Source organism: Miscanthus floridulus, chromosome 11 (genome assembly GCF_019320115.1).
Source record: "Miscanthus floridulus cultivar M001 chromosome 11, ASM1932011v1, whole genome shotgun sequence".
Taxonomy (NCBI): Eukaryota; Viridiplantae; Streptophyta; class Magnoliopsida; order Poales; family Poaceae; genus Miscanthus; species Miscanthus floridulus.
In genome coordinates this window covers 89750071-89764182 of record NC_089590.1, presented here as the reverse complement: position 1 = coordinate 89764182, position 14112 = coordinate 89750071, and the positions used below count along the sequence as shown (strand labels likewise).

The following is a 14112-nucleotide window of genomic DNA, read 5'->3' as shown; positions in this document are numbered from 1 at the left end:
AAAAGAGGTTAATCACTTTCAAATCAAACCAAAACGCGGTGCCCAACGTGCAGGCCAAGGCAATTGAGCCAGGCGTTGGATTTTGATCGTCGTAGCTTCTAGAAACCTACTTGCTTGGGCAAAAGTCTTTCGAGACCCGTAACCAAACGAGCCCGTAGCGTAGTTGTAGTGTAGGGGTAAAGATGCAGAAAGCACAACCTATAGGTCCTCCCGTTCTCACCAAAAAAAGGCCACCCATTCTAAAAAAACACTTCTTGGACAATTTAAAATAGAATATGTGGTTCACTAATGCTTGTTGGTATGTTGTCGCCACTAGCGACATATACTGATTAGCCAGGATTCGTGGCCTTTTCTCGACCCTGCAGAAGAGGGTCTTCTCCATCAATGCATTGGGAGAGGTCTTACCCTATGGGATCGTGCTTTTTTTTATATTTGTACCTTACTAGTATGATGAAAACTTTTCAGATCAAACGTGCTCATCCTTTGCATGTGTTATTTGAAAAAAAAAAGTTATAGGTGTTTTGCCTAATAATAATGCAAAAAGTTATACATGACTCTAGTCACTTGACGCACTTTAGTGCTTTCTTCTGTACCGATTTACTACATGATCATGTTTCCTTTAGCAACTTAGGTAACAAAACGAATTAAAAAAGATCAAGAGATCCTTCCTTTAGAAAAGAGAAGATAATACTAATGATAGCCATTGCCTTGTTAACTGGCTCGTCAAGTCCTTAGGGGTTAAGTGTGCTTGATCTCGACAAATTTGGAAGAAACTCGCATCTACGTTGGTTGTCACAAGACTGTGTTGACAACTCTAAACCACAGGTGATCAGACAAAGATGTAAGGTCACATACAATTTGGCTAACGAGATGCTTTCCATGCCTCCATCATGGTTAAGACCGAAAATGGAATGAAGGCACCCTTTGGGGCACCATAATTGCCCGGAGAGTGATCACCTGTTCAAACCGATCAAAAGAAAAATAAATAATTAGTAGAGCAAGATAAGAGCCCTTCATAACAACATAACAACCACAACACAAACTTGAGAATTTCATACCCCTTTGGACTGTCTACATGATGTGGAGTCATAAATGGATGTGCATGACATGATCACCTGGAAATGGACGACGGATGGCTAATAATCTAGTTTGATTTAAAAAGCGAATATAAACAGAACAAATGCAGATCGTAAACAGAACAATGCAGATCGTGAACACTTACAGGACACGATCCTAACGGCGTGACATGATCATCCCCCTTTTCACCAAAAGAGTCTTGACCCATTTTCTTTGTTGGGAAAGCTACAACATGAGGCAAGTTCCCCAAGCAAATCCAAAGGGACCAATAATGACACAAATTTAATATGAAATCTACAGAATCTGTGGAAACTTTGAAAACAAATTACTCCCCCCATTCTAAATTATAAGATGTTCTGGCTTTCTAGATATATAGTTTTGTTACGCACTTAAATATACAATATGTCTAGATACATAAGAAAAACAATATATCTAGAAAAAGACAAAATATCTTATAATTTGGAATGGAGGAAATACCTTTTCTGCGTTCGAACTTCTAAATTTCCACATTATTACACATTTTTCTGCAATTTTTAATAAACTATCAATTGTTACCGGTTTTAAAAATACTAGGTAACAGTGAATCCCACACTCCCACTGATTTACTAGCCTAAGGTTCGAACCCATCAGGAAGAACTAAATATTTCAGTAAATAGGTTTGCAAAAATTCGGAGAGACAACTTACAAGCTTCCATATAATTTCTGAACCCAAGTAACTATGCAGTTCTCAGCTCTTTGCACAACATTGACTAAATGCTAAAACCACTCTTGTACATAGCAAATACTACTGTTACACAATGGCCAATTGGCAAGTACTACAGTTACACAATGGCCATTTGAAAAATCATGTATATATTACATTGCAAGAATCATAATAGAGGCATGCAAAATAGCCTGAATTCTCTGTTTGTGCTCACTACGTCACATCCTTGGTGTTTCAGGCTTTCGAACCATCAGGATTGCTTCCCAGGTTGCCTCCAACTCCAAGCATGGACATCAGCCCTCCACCGTGCACCCTTCCCTCCGTCACCACGAGCCCAAAGCTGTGGCTCCGGCTCCCTCCGTCATCCCGGCCGTTGCCTGCTAGACCACACGAAGGAGAGGCCTTCAATGAGCCAGGGACCAGCTCCTGATGTGGTATCAGGAGCCTGCCGGCGCTCTGCATGTCTCCAGACGAGTCAACGCAGTCTGACCATGCGCCATGGCTGGATGATGAGATGGCATGGTCCATGTTGCTATCAGCTGCTGATGAACCAGAGACAATGCCGCTGAAGTGGGAAGGCCCGACCATGCTTCGTGCATGTCCAGGATCATGCTCTAGCTTGGAAGCCATCAGGGTCGTATGTGCAGCGCATAGACCGCTCCTTCCCCTAGCAAACTTGTCGCAGCCTTTGCTCCAAGCGCATCGCTTGCCCCCGCCATGGGCCTTGCAGAAGTCAGTACTCCCCTGTGCGCTCTTGTCGCACCCATCAAACCTGCAACGTTTGCCACCACCGTGCTTCACACAGCAATCAGAACGACCACGGGCGCTCTTGGTGCACCCAGGAGCGGAGCAGCGTTTGCCCCCTCCATGCGCAACACAGAAGCTAGTTCCGCCATGGACGCTCTTTGGGCACACCCCACCTCCCTCAAAGAGGCACCTCTTCCCGCCACCATGCCCTTTGCAGAAGGACGTGCTGCCCTCTGCGCCTCTGGTACAGCCATCAAACATGCACCTCTTGCCTCCACCATGAGACTTGCAAAAGATGGTGCTTCCTTGCGCCCCCTTACTGCAGTTTGGGTACTGGCACCGGCGACCACCTCCATGTGAGATGCACAACCCAGGATGGCCTTCAGCACTACGAGTGCAACCCTCTATCCTGCACCTTTTCCCTCCACCATGTTTTATGCAGAATCCAGATTTCCCCCTTGCCGCTCTTGGGCATTCCTCAATCCCACACCGGCGCCCACCACCATGAGCAATACAGAACTCTGTCTTCCCTTCAGCGCTTTTGGTGCAGCCTAACTCTTGGCAGCGTCTCCCTCCTCCATGAGCTTTGCAGAATGCTGTTCGACTCTCAGCACCTTTGTTGCAACCAGGCTTCTGGCACCTCTGGCCACCGCCATGAGAAATGCAGAGTCCTGATGCACCCCTTGCACCTTTCGAACACCCATTGAACCTGCATTTCTTTGGGTGGCGCTGATGACTCCTCTGCTCACCACTTGTACCGGCTACTATATCAGAAGTTGCAGCAAAAGAACAATCAGCTGTAATGGATAGGTCAGGGCTAGGATGAATCTCGTGATGATTCAGAGATCTATCATGATCACTTTCAGAATCACATCCAGTTCCATCATGCTGTTGGACATCGGTGTCTGGAGATGTTCCATTAAGACAAAGATCTTCTGATCTTGGCGCAAACAGAAGTGGCAGCATATAACCACCTCGTTTCCTTTTTGCTGAAGTTGATCCCTCATCAATAAGTGGAAAGATGATACCAGTCTTCCTTGCAAATGAATAATTCTTGCTGCCACTCGCTGTTGTAGATTGCAAATTTCTTGAGCTGCATCTTGAAAGGACCCAACATTAAACCAGGGTCGGTTGTGCCATAATGTTGAGTGAGCAAAGTTGCAGATTGATAAGTTTTGTTTCCACCAAATGAGTGACTATCAGCAGAATATAGATTTGGTGTTGGCCCAAGTCCAAGGACCAGCCTGCAGCTATCATCAGGAGTGGCCAAACTTTGATCGCCATGCTGAAATGATTTTCTAGAGTTCTGTGCTATTTCTGAGCTCCTGATGCAACCCAAGTTCACGGCTGACACAGCTAGTTCTTCATTCCTGCAATTTATGGCAGATGGTTGGGCCTGGGAGATTGAAGAAGAAGCTATATGTTCCTTCCCATGAAACCAAAGATTTGTCATACTGAGGTCCATCCTGCTTAGTATAAATAAGGTAGGATTATGATAGGAAGAAATTTATATGCTGTTCAGAGACCAGATGCTTCAATCCAACCAACAGAATTTAGGACTCCAGCTTTACAACTTCACCACTGAGGAAGCACATAGTATACACAAAATGAAAATACACATGGATGCTCATGTAATGTATACCACCACTGACAAAACCTGATGTATCAGCCCTGTCCATGAGCATGAAGCTTTATTGATCCCAGATGGAAAACAATGAGGCTGCAGAAACTAATGGACAAATCATATGCACACTATCTTATGCATCCAGAACCCCAAAGGGACTTCATAAAATGTCCACGATCTGCAGGTGAAGCAAGTAAGACCATAAGTGAAATTGAACAAATAAGATTGAAGAGTAGTAAGACAACAGCTGATTGAAGTTAATATTCCATTTTTATTAAGATGATGCAAATAATGTGAGAGGAAAAAAGGTGCAAATATCAAGCCGAACTCAATGTTTTGAAAATCTGCATGCAGCCTGCATGCAAACAAACCACAAGAACCTGGAGACTGAGGTACAATTATAAATGGACTCAAAATCGTACGAAAGTTAGCATATGTATCTAATGGAAACAGTGTCGACACTCAACAAGATACATAAAAACTTTTGCTGATCAGTTGATTTCACAGTTAAGTAGCATGAAAAAAAAATCGTGGGTATGTACAGAAGCAATATGATTACTGAAGAAACTTAAAACGCCTGTGGGGAAGCCATCATAATGTTTGCTTAATTTGAAATAGCAGCATCATTTGAAAGACTGAAATAGCACTTATTACTTCAGAATCCTTACACCAATACTCACTGACATATCTCCACACCCCTCTGAAGTTGAGTTACAAAGTTTGATTTTTTTTTACTGTAGAGACAATCCATGTGACCATGTCCACTGGACAAGAAGTTGCATAGTTCCAATTATAATTATATTTGTTGTTTGTCCATATCTCTTGAGCACATGTTTTACAGAGCAAAATTTAGAAATTATTGCGTGGGTATGCACTGAACATTAAGTGATGCTGTTGACACAGAAAACTATATAGGTACTCCAACGAATAAAAGATTAGTTTTTCCTTGAATTGGAAACTTCAGCTCAAACATGTAATTAAGAAACTGCCTACAGAAGAAATGGATGAATTTTACCAAATTCCCACTAAAATTCACAAGATCCACTGCAAAGCTTCAATTATGCCAACTTTCCCATTAAAATCCATGCACTGAAACCATAGAGAAAGACAATCATTTAGGGAAGTATCTTAACTTTCGTGCATCCAATAATTCCAGCACAAAACAGTTAGTCCTCAAATGATTGTCACAAGAACTCCACTCAAAGGAAAGCCTTAAATTCTCAAGACTCGCAACTAAAGAAGAAAGAAGATTAAACAGGGAGGAGGGAAAGAATTGTGAACTTTCCAAGGAGCAGCAAATCTACAGTAACAGACTACAGAGAATGTTTGTCTGAAGTCTAGTTGGATATAAGAAGTTGCAAATTCCCAGAGATAATTATTTCTTTTGTTTGAACAAATTTCTTGAGCTCATGTTATAAGTTAGAAAATCTAGAAACCATCAAAGAGATACGCAAAAGAAGAAGAAAAGGTTGTGCGGTACCCTTAAGGCTAAGACAATTGCTTAGGTGCTATTAGAAAACCAACTTCCTTGGATTTGAAAGGCAGAAATATGCATCAGAAATTGATAAGGAATGATGAACATTGCAAATCACAGCATGTACCTTTGATTTTGATTTTTCAAACTTTAGAGAAGATAAGCATACTAATTTCTCTACAGAGATGTGGGTTTACCAAATTTCCACTAAAACTCACAAGGGTCACAGCAACTGCTACAATTTGCCAAGTTTTGCTCTAAAACTCATCCATTGGGGTCATAAAGAAAAACAATCCTTGCAAGCACAAGACCTTACGCAAGCTTCATGCCCTATCACAGCACAGGGCAAACAAGTCCTACTACTTAAGTAATACTAATAAAGGGACTGCCACACGAACTCCACCTCCTCCAAGAAGAAACGATTAAAACTTGAGAGAAGGTGAGAGCTTGCGCTTTTCATAGCAAGAGAGAGAGAAGTGAGAGGCGGAGATCAGTACCGGCGCGGAGAACCCCGGAGGCGGCGAAGCGAAAGGGTGGAGGAAGACCAGGGCGGCGAGGGGAGCGATGGGGACGGGAGACGCGAGACGCGAGATAAAAAGAAGCGTGGGAAGGAAAAGCCGGGAGCTTTATGCCATCGTGCGTACCGATGCCATAGGGGGGATGGAATTTGGCTTTTGGGGCTCGGGAGGAGCAGAGCAGCAGCGCACCACCACCACCCGAGTGCCATCAACCACCTAATCATGGCAGCATGCGCGATTTGGAAGCGGACGCGCGGCCTGGCGCTCGGATCCGGCTCCGGCCCCAGCCACAGCCGCAGCCACGGCGCGGCATCGCAGGGCGGCGACGCGGTGAGCCGGCCGCGGGCTGCTGCTGCTGTCTGCACGCCCGCGCGCTGGCAATGGAGGCATCGTGGCGTGGAGCCTGGAGCAGCGGACGGTGGCCGCTTCAATCAGTTCTTTTTTTTTTTTGAATCACCGCTTCAATTCTGACGCCATGAACAGCTCCTTGTTTTGTTTTTGCTCGGCGGCCGCGTGCGTGCGTAAGCTTAACGACCTTTAACGAGGCAAGCACGGGGGGCCCGCAGCCCCGCACCCGCGTGGGTCAGCGCCTCCTGGCCGTCCGATTGGCTGGCCACAATCCACGGACCACTAGAATAGAATTACCACATTATTTATTTATACTACAAAAGAAGAAATGGTCCTGTTTTTAACATTATCTCTTACAGTGACAAGGTGTCTACGGTGGGGGCCTGAAAGATCATCGTTCATCGCTGCTAGCGCAATAGTGCTAGCGGACAATCATCTGAAAACGATGGCACGAATGCGTCCGTACAGTGAGAGATCTGTTGGGATCGAAATCGACGTGGCCAATTCGCTGGAGACCGCCCCAATCATGGAGGGAGGGTGAAATCTCGAGATGGACCCCCGGCGGAACGTACGAGCCTGGCGTGTCGCGTCTGGACCGGTGCGCGCGCGCACGCAGTCACCTTTTCGGAACTCGGATGGACAGCGAGTGGACGCCCCGTAGGGTAGGGGTCACGCCGGGACGCACAGCTCCGACCGATCATGCTAGAGACCACCGATCGGCTAGCTTAGCTCTCGTCCGTCCTCGGAAAGGGGACGGAAGCGTCCGCACTCCAAAGTCCGCACAATTACGCAGTTACGCTGGCGTGGCGGCACGGCACCACTCGCGGCAGCCACCGAGCCGGCGCTCCTCGGCTAGGCTCGCCAAGGCATGGCGTGGCGAGCTGCCGAGGCCGAGCAGAGCCGCAGCGCGAGGGAGGAAGACGGAATCACGGAAAGACGAGTCAAGGCGCCGCGCCCGGTTGCCACCGCCCCGCGCCCGCGCCCGCGCGCCCCATTCGCTGCGTCCGGGCCGTCCGTCCACGCGACGCGACGCGGGGCCGACGCGGCGTTACGTGCGCGCGCGCGTCAGCGCTCCCATCCCCCACTTCTCGGCCACCGCACTGCGTACGTAGGAGTCGCAATCGCAAGCAACCATCCCCTCTGGTTCTCGGCGTCCGCAAGGCAGCCCAGGATTCGACCACCGCACGCACGGCCGAGCCCACCGGCCCCGGGCACGCCAGAGGGATGGCGCCATGTCCGGCGGAGTTTACCTGGCCCGTCCAATGGCGAGGCGCCGCATTTCGTAGATGTTGGTTCGTATTCTCCCCGTCAGGTCAGGCGGCGACGTGCCGTCTTGGACTCGGAACATCTCGGACGTCGACGTACTGAGTACAGGTGGCGGAGACCTCCATCACAAGAGGCGAATAAACCATATATATGCTGGTCCTATACAATACAATACAATACACAGCGATCAGTTTTAATTTTGGTGCAGTCCCCGAGCATATGTTTATTTTCCCCGATGAACTCAGCACAGCTACAAAAAGATTAGCAGGCGTGAGTGGAGTATAATACTACACATCCTTTTCGTAGGTAGAGACTCTTCAAACGGAGAAAACATGGTTGCAAAATCCCTACTACAATATTATGGCTAATTTATTTATGTGCAACCTGGCTGGCAGCGTTCCGGCGATCCGAAAACCAAGTTGCAAATGAAGGCATCAACGTCGGTGCAGGTAGGGGTGGCGACGAGAATAATACAGCTGATGAATTATGCAGTTCATTACGTTACATATGGGCTGCGGTACGGGTTTATCACTTTAATTGGTGTACTTTAATCCAGAATAGTACTGCTTTCTTGCAATTATTATTATCAGGCCCAAGAAAGCAAAAAATAAGTACTAGATTCTTTTCTTGAGTGAAAAAAAGAGAAGTTTCTAGACATGGACAGCATGGATTGGTGGGTTTACAGGCTAACGCAAGAACGTAGTACATACCGGATTTTGATGCTCATCAGGCGTAACATGGCCCCCTTGATTGGAGTTGACAATTCAGGCACCTATGAAATAGGGTAAAATGATTTTCCAGCGGAAAATCATAGCCACACAGACAAACATCTTTGCTAGTCTGATGTGATACTGTGCGAACTTACAATAGATCAAATCGTGTGAAGTATGACAGGCTGCAGGATACTAGGGCACAGTAAAAGCATCCACACAACACACTTCAAAATTGCAGATTGCTTTACAACTTAACAATTGGAAAACAAAAACTGTATATCACACACTCAAATCAGGCATAGTTTCTCAAGTGGCACTGGTTAGATCCTAACGGACTTCATCCTCCTGAATCAGGATCTCCTCCTCCGCTACTCCCCAGCAACAACTCTGAGGATTTCCACCGCATGAGGACGGGCAGCAGCTCTACAGTAAATTGAAACAAGCTAAGGAATATTGTAAAATGGAGAACTGTAAACAAAAGAATGCAATGAACAATGCCTGGTTTCATCCCAGTACCAAGAAGAAGAAATACTAAACAATGACAACTATGTACATGTAGATGCCCACTGAACTTTCAAGAATGCCATAGCATGGATCACTAAAGATGTTCCCTAAGCAGAGAATCTGCAACTCACAAACAGAATTAGTTGTCTGGAAAATGGTATACCATTGAAAGTCTATTTTAAACTGGGCCTGTTTAGTTTCACATCGGCGCCGTCGAATCCCAAGAACTCTGAGCATTTCGTTTGTTTGTCATATTGCCAATCGTGAGGCTCAAATTCGTATCGCAAAGTACAACAACGTGCCATTAGTTTTGATTCGTCAACATTAGTCTCATCTACCACTTTGATTACGGGAACTCTTTGCTAGTGCTGGAATTAAAATCGGATAAATCTGGCAGATGTTTCAGACAACATATCTGCTAGCAATTCTGAAAGTACATTTAGAACATCAAGGACACAGAAATCTCTTCACCACACAAAGCTGAAGTGATGCTTTGACGATACAATGTTCTTTGTGGTGTACTTTGTAGATCAAATAATTTTTGAAATAGAACTACTATCTGGGGATCACGTTTCGGCAACCCAGAATTCCTTAGACTTCAGTATCAGAAAATTGAAGAATAAGACATACCTTGGAGCAAGTGTATATGATAACAGTCAGCCAAGTCCAGCTGCTGGGTGCATAATTTGAGGAACCATCTCCAGCTTCATGGAGAAAGTATGATAAAGGAGACATCAATTGCAGTTCATATTGCCTTGGTGAACCACACAGCCTACAGGTGCCAGGATCTTGTAATTTTGTCATAGCCATCAGTGGTTTGCCACCACAAGAATACCTAAAGAAATATTGCATGCCAAAATTTAATTCAGGTTGTGCAAACCAAAAAGGACAAGAAACAAATGGTTTGCAAATACCAAGTCAGGTTGCAACGATACTATATGAACTAAATGTTTAACTACCTAAAGCATTGCTGGGGATATGCATCCAACCGTTTCTTGAATTTTAAAAAAGTTCTGTCAGCACCAATAGCTTTATCGTACTCATACTTTTCTCCTTCCCATTTTTCTTCTTCATCATTTGCGGTATCCATGATTTCTTTGTCCAAAACCAACTCACTGCTACTTGAACCCACAGTGCCTTTGCCCCCAAATAGTTCCTTATCATAATATATGTAAAAACAAGGAAGAACTGCAACAAAAATTATATCAGATCAAAACACTCAGATTTTCATACATGGTAACGAGTTCTTTCAAACTTGTCCTCACCTGGTATGCTCGGATCACATGCTTGCTCCTTCAATACAGGACATTTTAAATGAGCATTAGCATGCTTCGATTTATTCTTCTTCTTTGAGTTAGATGCCAAAGTTGCAGCTTGCTCAAGAGCTTCGGCTAAGGCATCTAGATCAAAATCGTCATCGTCAATCTCAGGAATTTTATTTTTATCATTTTGTTCTTCTGGAACACTTGTAGAAGGAGGTCCATTCGATTGGCCTAATTCATCGCCACCACCTTCTGTTTGCATAACATTACGGCATTTTTGAACTCTTAGGACCTTCCAACTATAAGAAGAAAAAGGGAAACAAAAAGGAGAAAAGACATACTGACTTAAAATTATGTAAAGGTCTGGATATCTAATAAACAGACTGAATCAACTGGCATATACTTGCCTTTGAGGTTTAGGTCCACATTGTGGTGTCGAGCAAACAAGCACATAGATTATCCTCTCCTCAATGTTTAGCTTTGCCACGGGTGCATGTACCTTAGGTTAGAACAACATTAATAAATAGGGTGAGGCAAATAGGGCGAGGCAAAAGTACTAGTATCAAAATACTAGCGTTCTGTACCATCACGGATCAGTATGTAAAACATACGAGTAGTTTGCAATGCTAAGTCAGAGAGTTGCAAGCTTGTAACTTTATAAGCCTGTGCCCAAGCACCACAAGACTCATTTTCCTAACATGACTGACATAAAGTTCAACTAGTAAAATCTTGCTAAATTGACAGGCACTCACCTGAGCAACAAGACAAAGCTTGGTCCCACATAAGCTGCACTGAAGAGTCTCGGGCTTAATGCCCATATCAATAGTTGGCCAATCCTGCAGGGAAAAAAAATCAGCAAACAGACTCAAAATGAGCTCCGCGTTCAATTACTGATGCCCCATTGCTTATGATCCCTCAGAAAAATCTCTCTACTCTGAGAAGAGTCATCAAGTAAAACTTATAATCGTGGTGGGTTAACTGAAGAAGATGCATGACATAAGCACGTCCTCCAATTCCTAAGCAAAAACATATAAGCTAACATAATCTAGAACCAGGAAGAGGTACACACAAAAGACATACAGGAACTCCACCAATCTTAGTGGTGTAGTGGTCGGCCTTCTCCCGGTAATCCGCCGCCCAGGGACCTGGCAGACCTAGATGCACCTCCTCCGCCATGCCCACCTCCCTGCTTTTGTGCTCTTCCTCGGCAAAGGGAGGTTCAGCCAATACGACGAAATCCTTTACAACGCAAAGGCACGGACCCCCTGCTACTCGCCGGCGACCGGCGGCACGAAGAGACGTGCGCGGAGCGGTGGGGGACTGGGGGGAGGTTTTAGGCGGCGACGGCGGTAGGCGGAGCAGGACCGCAGTCCGCAGGAGCAGCAGGGCAGGGCAGGGGGCTCTGTGACTCTGAGCCAGTCTGGGCCGGCGCTGGTATCGTTGAACGAGATCTGCTGCGAACTTACATGGGCCTTGTAAGGGCGGTAAGGCCCGCCCAGAGAATATGGATCAGATGGATGCATCCCATCCCATGTTTCTCAAAAAAAAAAAAAAAAGGATGCATCCCATGCAGACACAGCAGGGCGTTGCTCTTTTTTTTTTTTTTTTGATTGAAACTCACAGCAGGGCGTTGCTGCCATGCCTTGCCTTGCCATGTTCATGATCTCATCCCACGTCCTCATCGCCTGCAGCTGGGTGGGGCACTTGTCGGCTCGCCCTGCTTCCGCCGATCTATGTCCGATACCCCAGCACGTCGATATGGCATGTTGCATACGTATAGCTCCAACTTTTTGTGTGTCCATTTGTCGTCTAATATTGGCTCTGTTGTACGTGGCACTATCAGGACTTGATTTGACTAGTAAATCACTCAGAAAAGCTCTAATCATCAGCACCATCGGCCGTGATTAACAATTGGTTGTGCGAATTAGGCCTCGTAGTTGAAGACTTGAAGGTGGGCCTAAAGCGACGGATCAGATCGGGATACGACGATTAACCAGCACCTTCGTCTTCCAGATCTGAAGATCCAACAGTGGCTTCTCTGGGGAAGTGAACATTCTCCGGCGGTGGCACTTCGATCCCATACGACATGCCGGATCGAGCACGTTCTGATATTCGATCGGCTAGCACGACGCGACAACGGAAGATACAACCGGACTTGTCACGGAGCAACCGAATGCAGGCTACAGGGCTGACACCTTGGCCCGTTCTTTTCGCTGAAATTTGGCTGGTGTTGCTTTTGACGCTGATGCTGATGCTAATTTTTTTTTTTGAGAAAAAAACATTATTTTTTTGCTGAAATAGTTCAAGCCGCTCATGAGTGGAATGTAGAACGCTGGGTTGGTGACACGTACGAGAGCGGACAACTCGATTAAAATTAAATGGATCGTTTCGCTGCACTTTACGATAAAATGCATGTGCTTACTATCTCCAACAGCCCAAACTCAAACACAAGACCCATTCTAAGGATTAGATCATGAACAGTCACTGGATCACCCACCCCCAATTCTCTTTCTTCAACAGCGAACCCAAAATTTCTCGTACCCTCGTCCACTTCAAACAAAAACTGTCGTCCTCTTCTCTTCTCGACGTTTCCTCCGCCTCCCCCAATCCGACCTCGGCGCGACACGGCGGACGGGCGAGCACCCCTCCCCCGGTGCGGGGGTCGGCCGGCGGCGCTAGGGAGAGCGGCCCCCCTGGCGGCTGTAACACCCCGGTGTTATGCCAGCATTTAGGCACTGCAAATCATGCATATCATGCATCATCAAGCATCCTAATCATACATGCCCAATCCTGAAAATAATAACTGAAACACTGCTTCGAAACATATGAAACATGTTGTGAAACCTGAATGTTGCATACACTTGTTAGAGTTGTTTTTGCCCTGATTTTGCTTGCTAGGTTAGTAGAACTTGTTTGGTTATGCTTGTAAATCATCTAGGATTATTTAGTTCAATTCTTAGAGCAAAGTTTATATTCAAATTATTTCAAAATTTTGCTTTAAAAATAATTCCCCGAAATTAAGGTTTTGAGTTAAAATTGACTTTAATTTTAACATTCAAAATCTATCAAGAATTTGGCTTTGGTCATAAAATCAAAGTTGTAGATGTTGAAAAATGGAATAAATTTCATTTTTACACCAATTTGTGAAAATGCTTTTAAATGGCTCAAAAATGGAAATTTAATTCTGTTTATTTGAGAAATAAAAAGAAAAGAATTTCATTTCGCTTAGTAGGCCGCCGCTCAGCTTCCCGGCCCACGGCCGAAGCCGGCCTGGCCCGCGTCCCCGCCTGCCGCGCGTTTCGCCCTGGCCTGCAGCGCTTCGCCGGCCCAGGCCCACGCCGTGGCCGCTCCCGCACGCAGCCGCGCCCGCCTTCCCCGCCTGCCCGGCCGCCACGTGGCGCTCGTACACCGGCGGCGAGGGGCGGTGCCTGCGTCGACCAGCCGCGCCCCGCCTTCAAAGTGGTCCGAGCGTGTGCACGCCACCCCACTCCGCCATTCACTTCGCCTGCCTCCCTGCCTCTCGCTCCGCAGCAGCAGCTGCCGAGCTCGCCGACGCGCTCCGCCGGCGTCGAGCTCCTGCACCACCGCGCCATCCCCCGATTCGCGCCGCCAGCAGTTCCGCCTCGTCGACCTCCGTCGTTTGCGCTCGCCAGAGGCTGCCGTCGTCGAGGTGAGGGCCGAACGTGGTGCGTCCTTCCTCTCCGGCGGGCATGCCGCCGTGGCCGCGCGGACCCCCACGCCATCGGGCCAGCTCCGGTCTGCCAATCGGTGCGGCTCCGCGTGTTGAGCACGCTGGAACCCCCCCCCCCCCGCGCCACGGAAGGGCTCGCCGCCGGTGAGCACCGGCCGGCGGAGCACCTCCCCTGCCCCTGGGTC

The 14112-nt window shown here is 46.7% G+C and overlaps 1 protein-coding gene, 1 long non-coding RNA gene and 1 pseudogene across 2 annotated transcripts; all 3 read right to left on the bottom strand.

Annotated features, from left to right (window-relative positions):
• Nucleotides 1-1748: 1748 nt before the first annotated feature.
• On the bottom strand, nt 1749-4224 carry LOC136492567 (uncharacterized; annotated as a pseudogene).
• A 37-nt stretch (nt 4225-4261) lies between these two features.
• On the bottom strand, nt 4262-6645 carry LOC136492568 (uncharacterized). The gene is made up of 3 exons (XR_010768124.1): nt 6123-6645; nt 5167-5240; nt 4262-4329 (listed from the first exon to the last, which is right to left on the bottom strand). It is a non-coding gene; the product is annotated as an uncharacterized lncRNA (long non-coding RNA).
• Nucleotides 6646-8537: 1892 nt separating this feature from the next.
• Nucleotides 8538-11639, bottom strand: LOC136493816 (uncharacterized). Its single transcript, XM_066489956.1, has 7 exons — nt 11317-11639; nt 10989-11072; nt 10644-10735; nt 10240-10535; nt 9934-10162; nt 9605-9809; nt 8538-8893 (listed from the first exon to the last, which is right to left on the bottom strand). Exons 1-7 carry the CDS (start codon nt 11410-11412, stop codon nt 8798-8800), a joined length of 1098 nt encoding a protein of 365 aa, XP_066346053.1. The 5' UTR covers nt 11413-11639; the 3' UTR covers nt 8538-8797.
• Between the last annotated feature and the right edge of the window lie 2473 nt (nt 11640-14112).

What these genes read in the sequence shown, in the direction of transcription:
- LOC136493816 (XM_066489956.1), bottom strand. Translation starts at nt 11,412, where the DNA reads ATGGCGGAGGAGGTGCATCTAGGTCTGCCAGGTCCCTGGGCGGCGGAT. An exon ending in CTAAGATTGGTGGAGTTCCT is followed by an intron (nt 11,073 to 11,316) that starts GTATGTCTTTTG and finishes TTTTCCCTGCAG; the next exon opens with GATTGGCCAACTATTGATAT. An exon ending in TGTGGACCTAAACCTCAAAG is followed by an intron (nt 10,536 to 10,643) that starts GCAAGTATATGC and finishes TTCTTCTTATAG; the next exon opens with TTGGAAGGTCCTAAGAGTTC.